At 38.0% G+C, this 14774-nt stretch overlaps 1 protein-coding gene across 1 annotated transcript in view; it reads right to left on the reverse strand.

The window, feature by feature from the left end:
* Nucleotides 1-14774, reverse strand: part of DCC (DCC netrin 1 receptor) — a 707243-nt gene that overhangs the window by 52992 nt on the left and 639477 nt on the right. The window contains exons 23-25 of the mRNA XM_046672042.1: nt 11319-11481; nt 3117-3343; nt 651-767 (exon numbers count right to left, since the gene is read on the reverse strand). Of these exons, the coding sequence (XP_046527998.1) occupies nt 651-767; nt 3117-3343; nt 11319-11481 (507 nt within the window). The remainder of the gene's footprint in view (nt 1-650; nt 768-3116; nt 3344-11318; nt 11482-14774) is intronic.

Genomic DNA, 14774 nt, shown 5'->3' on the forward strand with positions numbered 1-14774 from the left:
TAGGGGTTACAATTACTGGTTTAGTGTATGACATGGAATTGACAAACTGAGGTGGGAAAAAGCCAATATCAGTGCAGATAACATAAAGGAACTAACACTTTAGGGCATTGGATGGATTATCTGCATAGATATTAAATTACCAGGATTGATCACAGAGGTAATTGGAAAGGAAGTGATCCCCAGATGTTAATGTCTTCAGTGAATGCGGGAGTATGACAGAAAATTTCAACAAGAAGGGTGTAGTAAGTGGATATCTGTTAACACTTGATTCAAGTGTGCTAGATCACTTACATCTGAAAATTGGACCTATTAAAAAAGTAAAAGAAGCAATGAGCATTAGAATAAGATCGATAATACCGACAGCAATTTTGGCTCTTTCTCCATCAATTCATATTTTTTACAATTCTTTAAATATGCAGCCATCTGTTTGCCAACAGACAGACCATTTGATTGTATGCAACAAACACAACAATAACAGTGTAAAAGCACTGAGTTCTAATTATATATGATATGGATTTAGTCATTCTTTATTATGTACATTTGCCCAGAAAGTTCAGAGAAAACTTTAAATATCATTTGATAGTTTGATATAGAAAAGATGAAAACAGAAAGCACTTTGTTTCTTTATTGTAGTACCAATCTTTACTCACTAGGACTGTTGGATTGCGCGTCCATAGGAATCATGAGCTTGGCACGGGTAGCTCGGCGTGCAGCCAGTGACCTCTCCAGAGTGGACATGGAGCTCCCTGCTTCTTCAGTGTCTTGACCTAAAAGAAAAACGATACTCCTGAGAGACACATCTTCTTCAATGACACAACAATTCACGTCATTTCTAGCCAGGCACTACAGTGCTTTTTTCATTTTATTGATGTTTTAAATAATAATACCTACTTTCTTGTTAACCAATCAATAGACTCTCATTGTACAAAGATCAATAAAATTTACCGTAACCTCATTACCCAAAAAGAACCATTATTTATATTTTGTTGTTTATCATTTTTGTACATGTATGCATATGTGAAAGTGATAAGGTATATATTCATTTTTCAAAAGTGGCATTATATCATACATACTATTTTGTAAACTTCTTAAGGAAATAACAAGATTATCTTTCTCTGTCAGTAATACAATTTTTAACAGCTCCATAACATTCAATTGTACGAATTTAGCACAATTTATGCAACCAGTACTTAAGGCCCAGACATTAAATCTCATTTTAAAAACAAAGGAAATAAACTGCATTCTTCAAAAATAAGATTAGGAATATTTACGTAAATGTATTATGATTCTATAAAACGTCATACTAAAGAGTCATTAAAAAATAAGTAATAATCATATATGCATATTTGAAAAGTAGACAAAAATATATGTTGAGAGAAACAAAATTGAAGTTCTGAATAGTTCAGGCAGAAGACTTGCTGGTCTACCTTGTGTCTATTAAACTGAGGAAGGGGTAATTGAAGAGAGCAAGGCTGAGAAAGGGCCAGTGTGGATTATAGGCTTTCTTTCTCCTCATTTGGCCTGGCAAAGATGTAGCAGCTTCCTTTGGGTCAAGTGGGCACTTGAAAAGTTGGTCAGGCTTGAGTCTTTTTGCTGGCTGGAATTCACATAAGTACAGCTGTCCCACCAGAGGGCCTTTGAGGCTGACATGCAGAACTGTTCCTGGTGTGAGAGCTTTACGCTGTGACTTGATATTCTGTATCACAGAATTGGCCAGTGGAGGAATCTCATAGGATCTCATAAAGGATTCACACTTGTGTTTCATAAGGGACCCAGAATTTGGATGCCACATGAGGAGACATCATGTGCCCAGAAACGCAGAAGAACTTCAAATCATCCTTTCTTCCCTCCCTCCCTCTTCGCCTTTGTCCTCTCTTCTCCTCTTTACCTCCCCTCCCTGACGTCCCACGTAACCAGGAAGAGCGGATAAGCAGGAGGAGTAGGTAAAGGTATTTCTGAAACAGACTGCGCCCCTCCTTCTGTCCCACCCCCACTGCTCCATTTCACTCCAAGGTGCTGAAGGATTTAAAGAGCAAATTGTGACCCCAGTCCTAAGAGCCAAAAGCCTAGCTGGCCATAAAGGAAAAATAATCTTTAATTTAAATTTCAGATTGTAGTTTTAATAGAACTGGACTATAGTTTAATAACTGAAAGTGACAGAAAAGTTAGGGACTCTGCTTGAGATATTATTTAAGGTCTAGAAAAGGAATACTCAGTACCTCATGACTGGAAATCAGTAATTGAAGTTTTTGTTTAAACAATTCTAAGCTGAGAAAGTCTGGTTAACCTGGTGCATATTCAAACAACTAATATATTTTAACTCAGTTTAAAAAACAACAACTACTCATTCTGCAAACACATCATGAGTAGACCAAGAGATTTTTTTTTGATGAGAGTACTTGGTTGATTAACTTCTCATAAGCATTTTGAAAATGTAGGGACCCACAGAAAGTAAAATATCTTACAACCACTTTCTAGATTTCTTAGTGATTGTCGGACGTGGGCTGTTCTGCATCAATTCATTAAATGGTAGGCTACTTTTCTTTAGAATACTTTGTATACCAACAGAGTCTTCAGATAGATTCCATCAAAGTAGACTAGTGATCACATAATGTGATTGCATGGGGATGACAGCTGATTTCCATGGTAATCAAGGCGAAGTAACAGAATAATCAATGTTTTCATACTTCAAGTGTCCCTGACGTGATTTTTCAAAGCAAGGAGTTGACATCAAATTTAAAATCAGCTTTCAATTATCCACAGACATAGTGAGCTCAAAAATGTACAAATGGCTTCAAATTTTGTTGCCTTGACAGAACCCTTGTTCAAGATTTAACAAAAAGCAGTCAATTCATCTAGGCTTCACATTTTAATCTTTCTCAGCTGGATCACCACCTCTTAGTTTCAAGAAGCATTACAATTATAAAAGGCAGGCGAAAGGATGATGGAATAGAAAGTAAACCTAGTTAACTGACCAAATTTATAACAGATTATTTAACCATTGGAAAATCACCTGCAAATTAGTGGAATGGATACCTCCACGAAAGAGGGAGTGGAGAACTCTGTTATGGGGTTCAGAAAGGGATGTTTTTCCTGATGCCAGAAAGAAGAGTTACCTGAATGAGAGGTGCTTTTGCTCCCCAGTTGGGTTTCTGACTGGCTGTGACTGACTGGTGTGAGGTCTTGGCAACTCTGGATGGGGGAGTCCCTTCCAGGTGGGTCAGTGCCTGCTGGCTTCTCAATGTTTTTCATTTCCATTTCTTCATGATGAATCCAAAGATCAGGGGGCCGGAGGTCCTTCTGGCTGCCCTTCCTTTTGCCAACACTGTGAGTGGCCCGTTTCCTATGGAACAAAATTAGAAGGCAAATGTAAGTGCCTCTTTTCCACGGCCCTTCCTCTTTTTTCTCAGTCAATTCAAGTTAGAAGCAGGGAAGGAAACAAAAGCGCTCCCAGGAGGAAACCTGTGAAATCCAGGAATTGGCAGACTTGTCTTGGCTGCTTACCCCTCTCCCCAGGAGATTCACCACATTATAGGAGATGTGGGGCTGAATCCCCAGGGCCACGGCTGCCTGCCAGAAAGCATCTTACTCCAGCTTTCCCGGCTGCAAATTCTCACACAAGGTGACAATGGGTTAGATGGAACCATATGCCAATCTGTGAAGCTAGGCATACGGTACCTGACTGTAACATCTGTTTAGGAGATAAATGAAGGAGTTGCTTCGAAAGGGCAAATAGAAATTAAAAAGCCAGAACTTGTGCCAACAGTAAAGATTGGGGCTTAGAAAAATGTCTATACCTCAGCTGTATAATTTAATGTGCAATTGGGAAGCTTGCTATTTGAAGACAAAAGGCCACACGAGGACATTCTTAGGAGAATAAAACCCTTTTGCCTTGAGTCTCTAAGTATCTGGATTCAAACACAATAACACTCATTCTTTGAAAAGAGAAGAATACACTTTGGAAGAGTGCTTCAAATGCCTATTTTCCTCAACAAGAATTTAGCAATCATAAATTTATTTTTCGGTCGTAGTCTCTTCTTGGTGCTAGCGAGATTCATATGTTCCCTGCATGCTAAGTAAAGTAGCATGATGTTCCTGTTAGCCATTCTCTACAGCAGGGTTCAGAATACTATGGCCTGAAGGCCAAATTCACCCACTGCTTATTTTTGTAAATAAAGTTTTATTGGAATCCTGCCCAGCTCCTTCGTTTCAGTACCACAGTGTTAAATGGTTGCAACACAGACCACATGGCCTGCAAAGTCTAAAATATTTACTATTTGGCCCTTTTCAGAAACAGTTTTCAACTTCTGCTCTATAGTTTTATAATTTTTAAGTCTCCACTTGTAGCTTCTTCTTTTAAAATAATAATGGCTCTTCACAAGGCAGAATTCAGACAGTTAAATCTAACCTTTGACAGAAGCCCAAAGAAGTACCTTCTTCTCATTTTCCTCCCTTGCAAGGAATGGTTTATGAGAATAGTTGTTTTCATGGTCACTAAACGGTTCAAGCAAACTTCCACTTTCAGTGAAAACACTTTGCAACCTGTGCAAGGCCACTGAGAGTGACCTTGTTTTCCCAATTGTTGACTAAGAATCTTTGCACATATTAGGCAATTAATAAGTTTTTAGTGGTATGATTTGTTGAATTTGCCTTAACATTCTTTTTTTCTTTCTTGATGCATGCTGGGGAGCATAGGAGACAAAGAACCCCAGACTTACAATCTATCTAGTAGTTTAGTAGAGAAATAATGCAGTGTTTTCTGCTCTAATATTTTCCCAACAACTACCTGCATTTTGCTGATTTCCTGGCAGCAGCTCCACAGTGACTCTAGACAACGGTCTATAATAACCTCTAGATCCTTTTCTTGTGTCTAAGACAACTCTCTGCTAACCATCCATTCCCTGAATTTGTTTCCTTACACCTCACTAGAAACTAGTGTGCAACTCACTCATAGCTCTGTATGTGATCTACTCCTGGTGACTGAGAAGAATTTAATGCCATTTTTAAACTTGGAGATTTCACCCTGTTATCTTTCTTTCTAACAAATCAAAATGCTAAATAACTTTAACCGCAGTGTGTACATGACGGCATACAGAGAAGTACCGGTTCCCAAATCCAGGACAAGACAGTCAGACTTTTCATGATAACTCAATATTTAAATAGCCTGTGGTAAGGAAATTTGACAAATAATTTTTGGAACTAGATATAAACTATGAATTCTGGTTTCTCCTTGCTTACATCCATGCCTTATTCATTCATTTATTCATTTACCAGTCCCTGTGACCTCAGTTCCAAGCATCCCCAGGTGTACTGCATTAAAAAAAACGTTTCAAATCTGATTGAGGCAGAACTTTCTTGTGTGCTATGATTTCTAACCTCCGTCTGGGAAGAAATTATCATTCCTGATAAAATGCAAAAGCATTTTTCTGATGGATTTTGATCAAATCAAGACCTCTTCTGAGAAGCTACTCATCCAGCCAGCTGACAGCCAAGAATCTAAAGATCTCTAAACAGACTTTATTTGCTTTTTGTGTATATTCTATGAAAGACCATCTAACCACTTTTGTTTCCTATAATGTCTCTTATCAAGAGAGAAATCTTTGCCTTGGAGAGGCCTCCTCTGCCGGTGGTAGCCCAGAGCAGAAGGTTTGTAATAAAACTGACATCTGCTCATAACTAAATCACCTGAATTTGTCTTAAAACCTATAGGAACGGTTGTCACCCTCGACTTCTGTCCATCTGTTGGTTCCCTGACATAATGACTGCTACTCATTGCAGCCCCCAGTTCCTCTGTCTCTCCATTGGAATCTTCAAAATTTGTCAGCAGACGAACCTAGGCCAATGGGTCCTGAACTGTAGTCCTCAGACAAAAGTATCAGCATCACCTGGGAGCCTGTCAGAAATGCGAATTCTCAGCACCCACCCCAGATATTATGAATCAGAAACTTGGTGGCGGGGGGCAGCAATCTGTGTCTTAACCTTCCAGAGGAATCTGATGCACCTAAAGTTTAAGAGGAACTGTCTTATTGAATTATTTGGTTTTGCTTGTTTTTGTTTTACAACTGATTTTTCTATTAGGTATAGAATACGTCACATGTTTATCCCTCTCCCACATGCTCCTTTCCTCACAGTTACCCGTAATCTGTCAGATTCCAAAAATAGTCGTAGGCTAGGAATGTCTCTTCTCACCCCTGTATTCTCGAATAAGGCAAAGCAAGGAATCTTCCAAGGCTCTCTGCTGTCTCTTTCTCCTACTGGCAAAGCTTTCATGGTGTAATCAAGAACTGATGTTTTGTCTTTTATCTATCTGTCATTTATCTGTCATCTATCTATCTATCTATCTAATCTTACTTCTGCCCAGAACGCCTTCAGCATCCTATTTGCTTACAAACTACTTATTCTTTAAGAGTCCCTTCAAGCCTCTCTCCATCAGGAGGACTTCCTGACCCCTTAGGTCAGTGTAATCTCAGAATATCCAAATCATTTCCCTCATCTCTGTACCATTGACCCTGAATGGAACACCATCTGTTTTACTGAGCTGGCCAGATGCTCCCTGTGTGTCAACTGGTTTCCTTCAGTGATACTCGAGCAAATTCTGTTTCCTTCACTTCTCCAACATCATCCACTGTTTTACAATGTTTATTCATTTGTTTATTCAGTGAACACATATGCAATGTTGACTATGTGTCAAGTAATGTGCTAAGTATTAGAAATGCAAAGATAGGTGAGACATTGGGAGCTCAGTACATGAATGAAAAATGGCATGGCTTCTAGAAATTTCTGCATCATTGGAGTAAGGAGCAGACACTGGGACATGGCACGTAGTTAAGACGAAACAGTAGAGAGGACCAAATCATAGGGGGCCTTGGCTCCAACAGAAACATTTTTAATAACATCAGTAAGTCAGTGGGGAATTGCCGAAAAATTTTTAGCTCACAAGTTAACCGTGATCAGATTTGTTACTTTACATGATGCAGATCACATACTAAGCAGACAGTAATTACTTGAATTGAAAAATGAAAATTTTTCCTTATTGACTTGGGAGCATTTCCAAGTTCTTCTCTCTCTCTCTTTTTTTTTTTTTAAAGATTGGCACCTGAGCTAACAACTGTTGTCAATCTTCTTTTTTTTGTCCTGCTTGTTCTCCCCAAATACCCCCAGGACATAGTTGTATATTTTAGTTGTGGGTCTTTCTAGTTGTGGCATGTGCAACGCTGCCTCAGGATAGCCTGACGAGTGGTGCCATGTCTGCGCCCAGGATCCAAACAGGCAAAACCCTGGGCCAGTGAAGTGGAGCATGCAAACCCAACCACTCAGCTGCGGGGATGGCCCCTCCAAGTTCTTTTCTGATTATTCTTTTTTTCCTTCTTCTCCCCAAAGCCCCCCAGTACATGGTTGTATATTCTAGTTGTGAGTGCCTCTGGTCATGCTGTGTGGGATGCCGCCTCAGCATGGCCTGATGAGCAGTGCCGGGTCTGCGCCCGGGATCTGAACTGGTGAAACTCTGGGCCACTGAGTCGGAGCACAAGGACTTAATCACTTTGCCATGGGGCGGCCCATGGACCACTTTTCTTAACTAAACTCATTTAGGTTAGGGAAGGTTTCAGGAAGAAAGGAAGCCTGAATTGAGTGTGAAGAGTGATTACCAGTTAACCAGGAAAAACTATATTGGGAATATATACCTCCCCCACTTCCTCCATCTAAATCTTTCCCAAAGGTTTCCTACCTCCTAATTCTTCATATTGATTATTTTTATTCTACTCACTACTATGAAAAACAAAACAAAACAAAACTTATACTGGAAAACCCAGGGAAAACGTGTTCTAGATAAGCAAATAAACCTGTATTTTCTGAGTAGGAATTAAAATGCATTGAAGTCCTAAGTGGCTGCCAGTTAAAATCCATGTGTGGTGAGTACTGAAAAATGATTAAAAATGTTAAAAAATTGAAAATGAGTGAAAGTGATCTATAGTAGTTAAAGTATAGTAGATTTCATTTGATACTCAATACTCAAAATTATTTTCGTCAAGATCTGAGTTGTATTAATACTTAAGACTTGCTGTGTATATCCAAATCAAATAGGAGGCCTAGTCAACCAGTGACTCTATCAAATAAACTTGAATTTTATTTACATATTTAAATGTAACGTATTCAGACAGGTTGTTGATCACCTATCCAGGTAACTGCCTTAGAAATGTGATAACCATGGGTTTCCAGGATAACCTAGACTTCTAGGATATTCTCAAGGTCAAATATTTTGTCTTTAGTATCTGTAGATGCATTCTAACTTATCATAATACATGTTCTATATTTTGGCCAGGAAAGTGTTATTTCTTTATCAAAAATCACAGAATAAAACCTCCCATCAATTTAAACTTTCATAAAACATAATTTTTCTATATATATTTGATTATAATCTCTATAACAGGAGTCTTTTTAAAGTAGCAAAAAAATTAAAACTAATAACTAACTAAAAAGAAATGCAAAATTATTTTTATTTCATATTAATTTGAAGCTAAATGCTTCCATGTGATTCTATAATTTAGTAGTATTCCATGGGGAATTCCAGTTTTTTAAAGGAAAAGCGGCTAATAGAAAGTGTTTAATCCTATTTCTCATTTGAGGAAACTGACATTCAAGGATTAGGTCTTGCTGTAGGTGACACAAGCAGTTTAAGTAAAGGAGGGTAGAATGAGAGCCAGAACTTAAGTTCTAACTTCTGTTAGTTATTTTATGTCATAAAAATCAAATCTTACCAACTAGAATGTGAATGAATCCAAAAACCTACCTCATTATTAAATATATGGTGTAATACACAAAAATACGTTTCAAATTCATTTGAACGCCATTCAAGTCCCTCAATAAAATGCAAAGAAAATTTACATTCTCCAGCACTCCCAGATAAAGGATATTGAAGAAGCTTATGAATGTGTTTTCTACTTCGTCTTATTAATTAAACTCCTGTTTTTCAGAGAGCCCTGTAGAGGACATTATTTCTGTTTCAGATTGAAATTGATTTCGCTTTCATCTGCATTACTTAATTTGTTCTAAAAGGTTCAACAGTGGCGGTATGGGGGGAGGGGTCCTCAACGAAATCAAGTCAAGCTAAATTAAAACTCAGAAATAAATTGAAGGAGAACATTTTCTTTTTATCTGTTAAGATATACAAACAAAAAGACCAAGATGAATGCCAATAGGTCTGTTACTGAAGAAAGATATAGGATATAGGAAGCAAAATTGTGAAAATATGCCAAATAAATATTAAGACGCTTTGGGAGCTGGGTGAGGAAAACTAAAGTGGCAGCAGCATGAGAGCTATAAAGTCTCTTTCTTTGCATTTTTAGTCATTCGTGGACGGATTTATTCTTTCATTCATTCCTTAGTTTTAAAAACAAGTCATACTCAGGGCTCAGTCTCTACTCGTCCTAAATAAAACCTTCAAGCTCTTACCAAAGCGCTTAGGGTGGGATTTAAGACAATTTGAGAGTTTCTCAAAATAGCATCAAATCCCACTTTCGCTCACTGGAAAGACTAGCATTTTCTTTGTGGAGAAACAAAATGTGATGAATCTAGTTCATCAGGTCTATATAACCCTCCAACATTCTTCTCACCACGATGAAAATGGAAAAAGCAAAATACCCCACTACAGATGGTTTAGTTAATTAGATCTAGTTTAGTGAATTAATCCATGTCTTTAAAACTATGGTGAAATAGGCCACGTTTGGGTTGGTGTCCTCCTCACTTATGTTTATGTGAATCTTTCTTAGTTCTGCTTCAGAGACCTGCTCTCCTGATGTTCCACCATTCTGTGCTTATATGGTCCGTTTCCTGGGAATGCTGGACCAGGAGTTGTCCAACGCCTTAGTCAATCACAGTTATTTTTTCCCCAGAGCCTTACTAAGTGCCCAGCACTCTGGAAGATCTGTGAGTGACTGTGACTTCCCAGGATGCTTACACATGAAACCGGCTCTGTTAAGCTCATTCTGTCTGGTTCCTGGTTCGGGCACAATGGAGCAGCACACCAGTTATGACCAGTTTCAAGATATTCCAATCTCATGAATGCATGAATTTTATATCATGAAGATATAAAATTTGCCTTGCACATAAATAAATTAAATACAAAGACTGCATCTACATCCCTATGTCACTTTCTCCAGCACGTCCATCTTCCTGTATCCTGTTTCCAAGCACATCACTTCAAAATGCTGGAAGGTACACTAGAGATCAACAAATAGGGTCAGAGGATTGTTAAAAAGAGAGAGAAAGGCTGATGTATTAATAAGGGAAGATGGAAAATTATTTGCTAGAGAATCTTTCTCTAGCAATGTGTGTGGTATATAGTTGTCAAACCAGCCACCTATGGACCCATGCCCCAGGCTTACAGAACCAGCACCATGCCTGAGGCCAAAAAAGAAAATCAAGAGAAGAACCCATTATAGTCAATCCAGTGAGAGAGTACAGCTGAAAAAGATATATTAGGCTGAATTTGAAAAGTGCTAGAGAGGCAAAGAGGCAAAGAATAACCAGGAGATATTGTTGATTCCCACAGCTAGCTGACCCAAGTTTAATATGCCAGTTATGGGGTGTTGCTGGAAGTGGATGAGCAGAATTAAAACCACCTTTCCATTCTAAACCTTGTACTTTGATGTATCACTCTCTACGTGTGCTATAACCTAGAGCTGCATAAGATGAAAATAGTTTTAAACCCCTCAAAATTCTTAATTTCTGAAAAATCAACCACAGCCAGGAAATCAGAGCCATTTTAAATTTCTGGAATCTCTCTTCCAGCCTAACTACTGCTTCCAAACTAAGCACTCCATAGTATTATAACTACATCAAGTTTGGTATTCTGTATTTAGTCATTCATACAACAAGGATTGATTAAATGCCTACAAGCCTCCTTGCCAAAAGGGATAAATAAGTACTTTTTGAGGAAGACACATCTCCAACCTTTTATACATAATTGCGGAGAGGCCCATAAGTAGGGACATGGTAAAATTCATTCTCTAAATGCTACTTAAGAAACACCTGTCCTCACTTGAAAGGAAGAATCTGACTTCGAGAAGTAAAATCAAACAGAAATGCAAAGTGAGTCTCCAAGTGGATTCTACTATTTAGTCTGCAAGTCTAACCCTCACTCCCTTAAGTCATGGGCCTGGAATGGACCAACAGCAAGATTTTGCCCAGGTCAGGAGATAAGGAAAATGTGGAGAATTATAAAAGAGCACAGGAAGAGAGTTGTCAAAAATATAACTCAAAAAGATGGTAGTCGCGTCAAGCAGTGTCTTCTCTCCTCTTGGGAACCAGCTGTTACCTACTTTCTCTGCTGGGCTGAAGAGCGCCGGGTGCAAATCACAGCCACGATCACCACCACCAGCACTGTGATGACACCAACGGTGACCACAATGATCACAAGCAGGTTGCTGTTCTTCTGAGGAGTGACGCTGCCATGTGGGGGGTGCATCTGGCCAATGGGTGGCTCTGGGAAAAGACAGGCAAATGGAGGTCAGGTTTAGGGAGATGTGGCAGCCCATTGTTCATCAAGTTCTGCTAAGAGTTCCTATTGTTCTGGGCATTCCTGAAGCTGGGAAAAAAGTAATGAAAAATGAGAGGAAATATCTAAATTATCTACCCAAGAAAAATGAAACCTATGTCCACATAAAAATTTATACAGGAATATTCGTAGAAGCATCTTTTAGAATAGCCAAAAGTGGGAAAAGATCCAAAAGCCATCAACTGACGAATGGATAAACAAATGTGGTAGATCCATACAATGAAATACTTTCCAGCCATAAAAAGGAATGAAGTACTGATCCACCCTACAACATGCATGTACCTTGAAAACATTGCATTAAGTGAAAGAAGCCAGACACAAAAGGTGGCATATTGTAGGATTCCACTTATATGAAATATCAAGAATAAGCAAATCTACAGAGACAGAAAGTAAATTAGTGTTTGCCAGTGGACAGGGGAGAAGTGAATGGGTAAGAGTGCTAATGGGTACAGGGTTTCTCTTTAGGGTGATGAAATGTTCTGGAATTAGATAGCGATGGGGGTGGCACAACCTTGTGAATATACTAAAACTCACTGAATTGTGAATTTTAAAAGGGTAAATTTATGGTATCTGAATTATATTTCAATAAAAAAACAAAGAATTAAGCTGTCCTGTTGAGCAGGATGCAGGGAGGGGAGGAAGAAGGCTGCTTTGTACTCTAAGAATTCCAATATGACAAGAACCAGAGAAGGCTGGGGCTTATGAGAAAATCCTACGTATTTGATGCTGTGAAAGACAAACTATTTGACACCAATCACTCACAATTTACTTCCATTCCTTTCAAGAAACTATTCATAAAGCACATTTAATTTTCAACCTGTCAAGGGTCTATGAATCCCACTTAAAAGCAGCCACTGGGTTTGAAAGTGTCATAAAGTCCTGATATGAATGTTTTCCTGTGTTCCAACAATACCTCATGGTAGACAATATTTAGGCAAAAATAACAAAATAAGAAGACATTTTTGATAATTTGATTATGTAAACAAGAATGGCTAATGACCCTTTAAATCGCTTTCTTTAAACCCTCAGTGATCAATCAATTAGAAATACTCTGTTTTTATGTTTTATGTTTGTCATTGCAAGGTAAAAATTTTTTAAAAGTGAATATTAGCTTACAGTTTTATTCATAACAATTTAGAAAGTAGCAGATAGCAATGAGTTTGGATGTTTTCCTAGACATAAGTTCGAGTGTTTCTTTAACGATCTATATTAGCTTTCTATACCCCTTGAGCAAAACATTTAGGTCTTTTTCACCTCAATGCCTTTATTTGTAAAATGGAAATAAGAATATTTGTATACAGTTACTGTCAGAACTAGAGAAAATACATACGAAGCAACCATCTCAGTGCGTGACACAGAGAAAGTGCTTAAATATCATTATACTGCTGAAACATTGATTAAATTGTTGCCTAAATTAATAATCTACCATGCCATTTGGGGCACTTCTGCTGTGGACTTCCAAAGGACAACATTTTTAGAAATTTTCACTCAACGTGAAAGCTAAACTAAATTCTCACAAATGAGCATAATAACCCAATACTTGTCTCTATATCAAAACACTATTTTTTGACAGTTAGTGAAGAATCATTGCTTTTGTGAAGATAGTCACCTAAATTTAAATAAATTATTGCTGATTCACTATTATTGGAAAAATAATAAGTGCTTCTGATATAACTTGAATCACAGAGGAGGAACTCATCAAAAGTCTTTAAATTACACTTTCTGTTAAAAAGTTCTGATATAAATGAAAGAAATAAGGTTTCTTTGAAGTAATTTTTACATTTACTACAAAGAAATGAGGCAAGTAATGAAAGGTCAGAACTTTTTGTATCATAGTTTTACTTATAATTTAAAAAGTCATTTCACAGTAGTATCTTGATATGCCCTTTCTGTGCTTAATAAATTAATTGATTAGAATAAATTAACCTTTTATGTGAGAGCTTACAATAAAGACAGTTCAGGACCTCACGGATTTTTATTAGTATGAGTTAAATTTAATAGCTCACCATTTTTGACAAACTTAGTTTGAGTCATACATAGCAGTACACCTTCTGAATATTTTTAAAAACCTTGTAAACTAGAATTTTTCAAATTTCTACTCTTATATCTTTCTTTCTACCCAGGAAGACATCGTGCTTTCAGTCAGAAAATAATGACTCTAGGTTTTGCTGAGCATTAGTGAGATTATATTGATGTCATTTGCCTCAGAGTTAGGGTTCATGAGAACTCCCATTATAAATCTTTGACTCCAGGCCTTTATGACTTCCTCATAAAAGTTCCCATCAGTTTAAAACTTGATGGTCAAAGTCTTTCATTAATTTCCCAGTCTCAATTCAGAGGCTGAATAATCAGAATATCTGACATCAAAAGGGCAGTTAAGAAAGTCAAGCGCAATGGAGCCCGTAGACGCAGTTGATCCTTGTTATTTGCAGTAGTTGTGCTCTAGAAAGTCATTGCAAACTCTGAATTAGGGAACACTGAGGATTGTTTCTAGAGGAAATAGAGCGTTAGCTTCCTGTGAGCCTCTGGTCACAACATTTTCATCAACCAATCAATGCATAACCTTGCTTTACGTGAGTTTCTGTTTAAAGACACCTTATTTAAATATAACGTTGATTCATTACCATTAAACTTGCAGCCAACAGCACTGTAACTCATGCCTGAGTGAAGCTTAATTAACACACATATTGTCTCCATAAGGCATGTCACAGTCTTTTGTGCTTTGGAACACTGGAGAGCACTTCAAAAATATTTTTAGGGGCCTCTTTAAACAGTGAAACCACCAATAAAAGCCACAAAACATGCGAAAAATAGCACTAAATGTATTGCAGAAACAACACTTGTTTACAGCATGAGAGCTCAGACAATAAGGCAGAGCATCACCTTGTTCCATCTCAGCAGAGTTTGTGAGCACTGGGCTCTGCAAATCTTTGGCTGCTCTGCACTTGTCCATAAATGATCATAAAAACACCACAAGTATTGATTTGGGGGGTTACAGATAAATTTTATCGAGTGGGTGAATTCGCAAATACAGAATCTACAAATAATGACGATCCAACCATATATCTAAATACATCAAAAGAGTGCTCCAGGGGCCAGCCGGTGGTGCAGCAGTTAAGTGTGCACGTTCCGCTTCAGTGGTCCAGGGTTCTCTGGTTGGGATCCCAGCTACGGACATGGCACTGATTGGCAAGCCATGCTATGGTAGGCTCCCCACATA

This window comes from Equus quagga, chromosome 9 (genome assembly GCF_021613505.1).
Source record: "Equus quagga isolate Etosha38 chromosome 9, UCLA_HA_Equagga_1.0, whole genome shotgun sequence".
Lineage (NCBI taxonomy): Eukaryota > Metazoa > Chordata > Mammalia > Perissodactyla > Equidae > Equus > Equus quagga.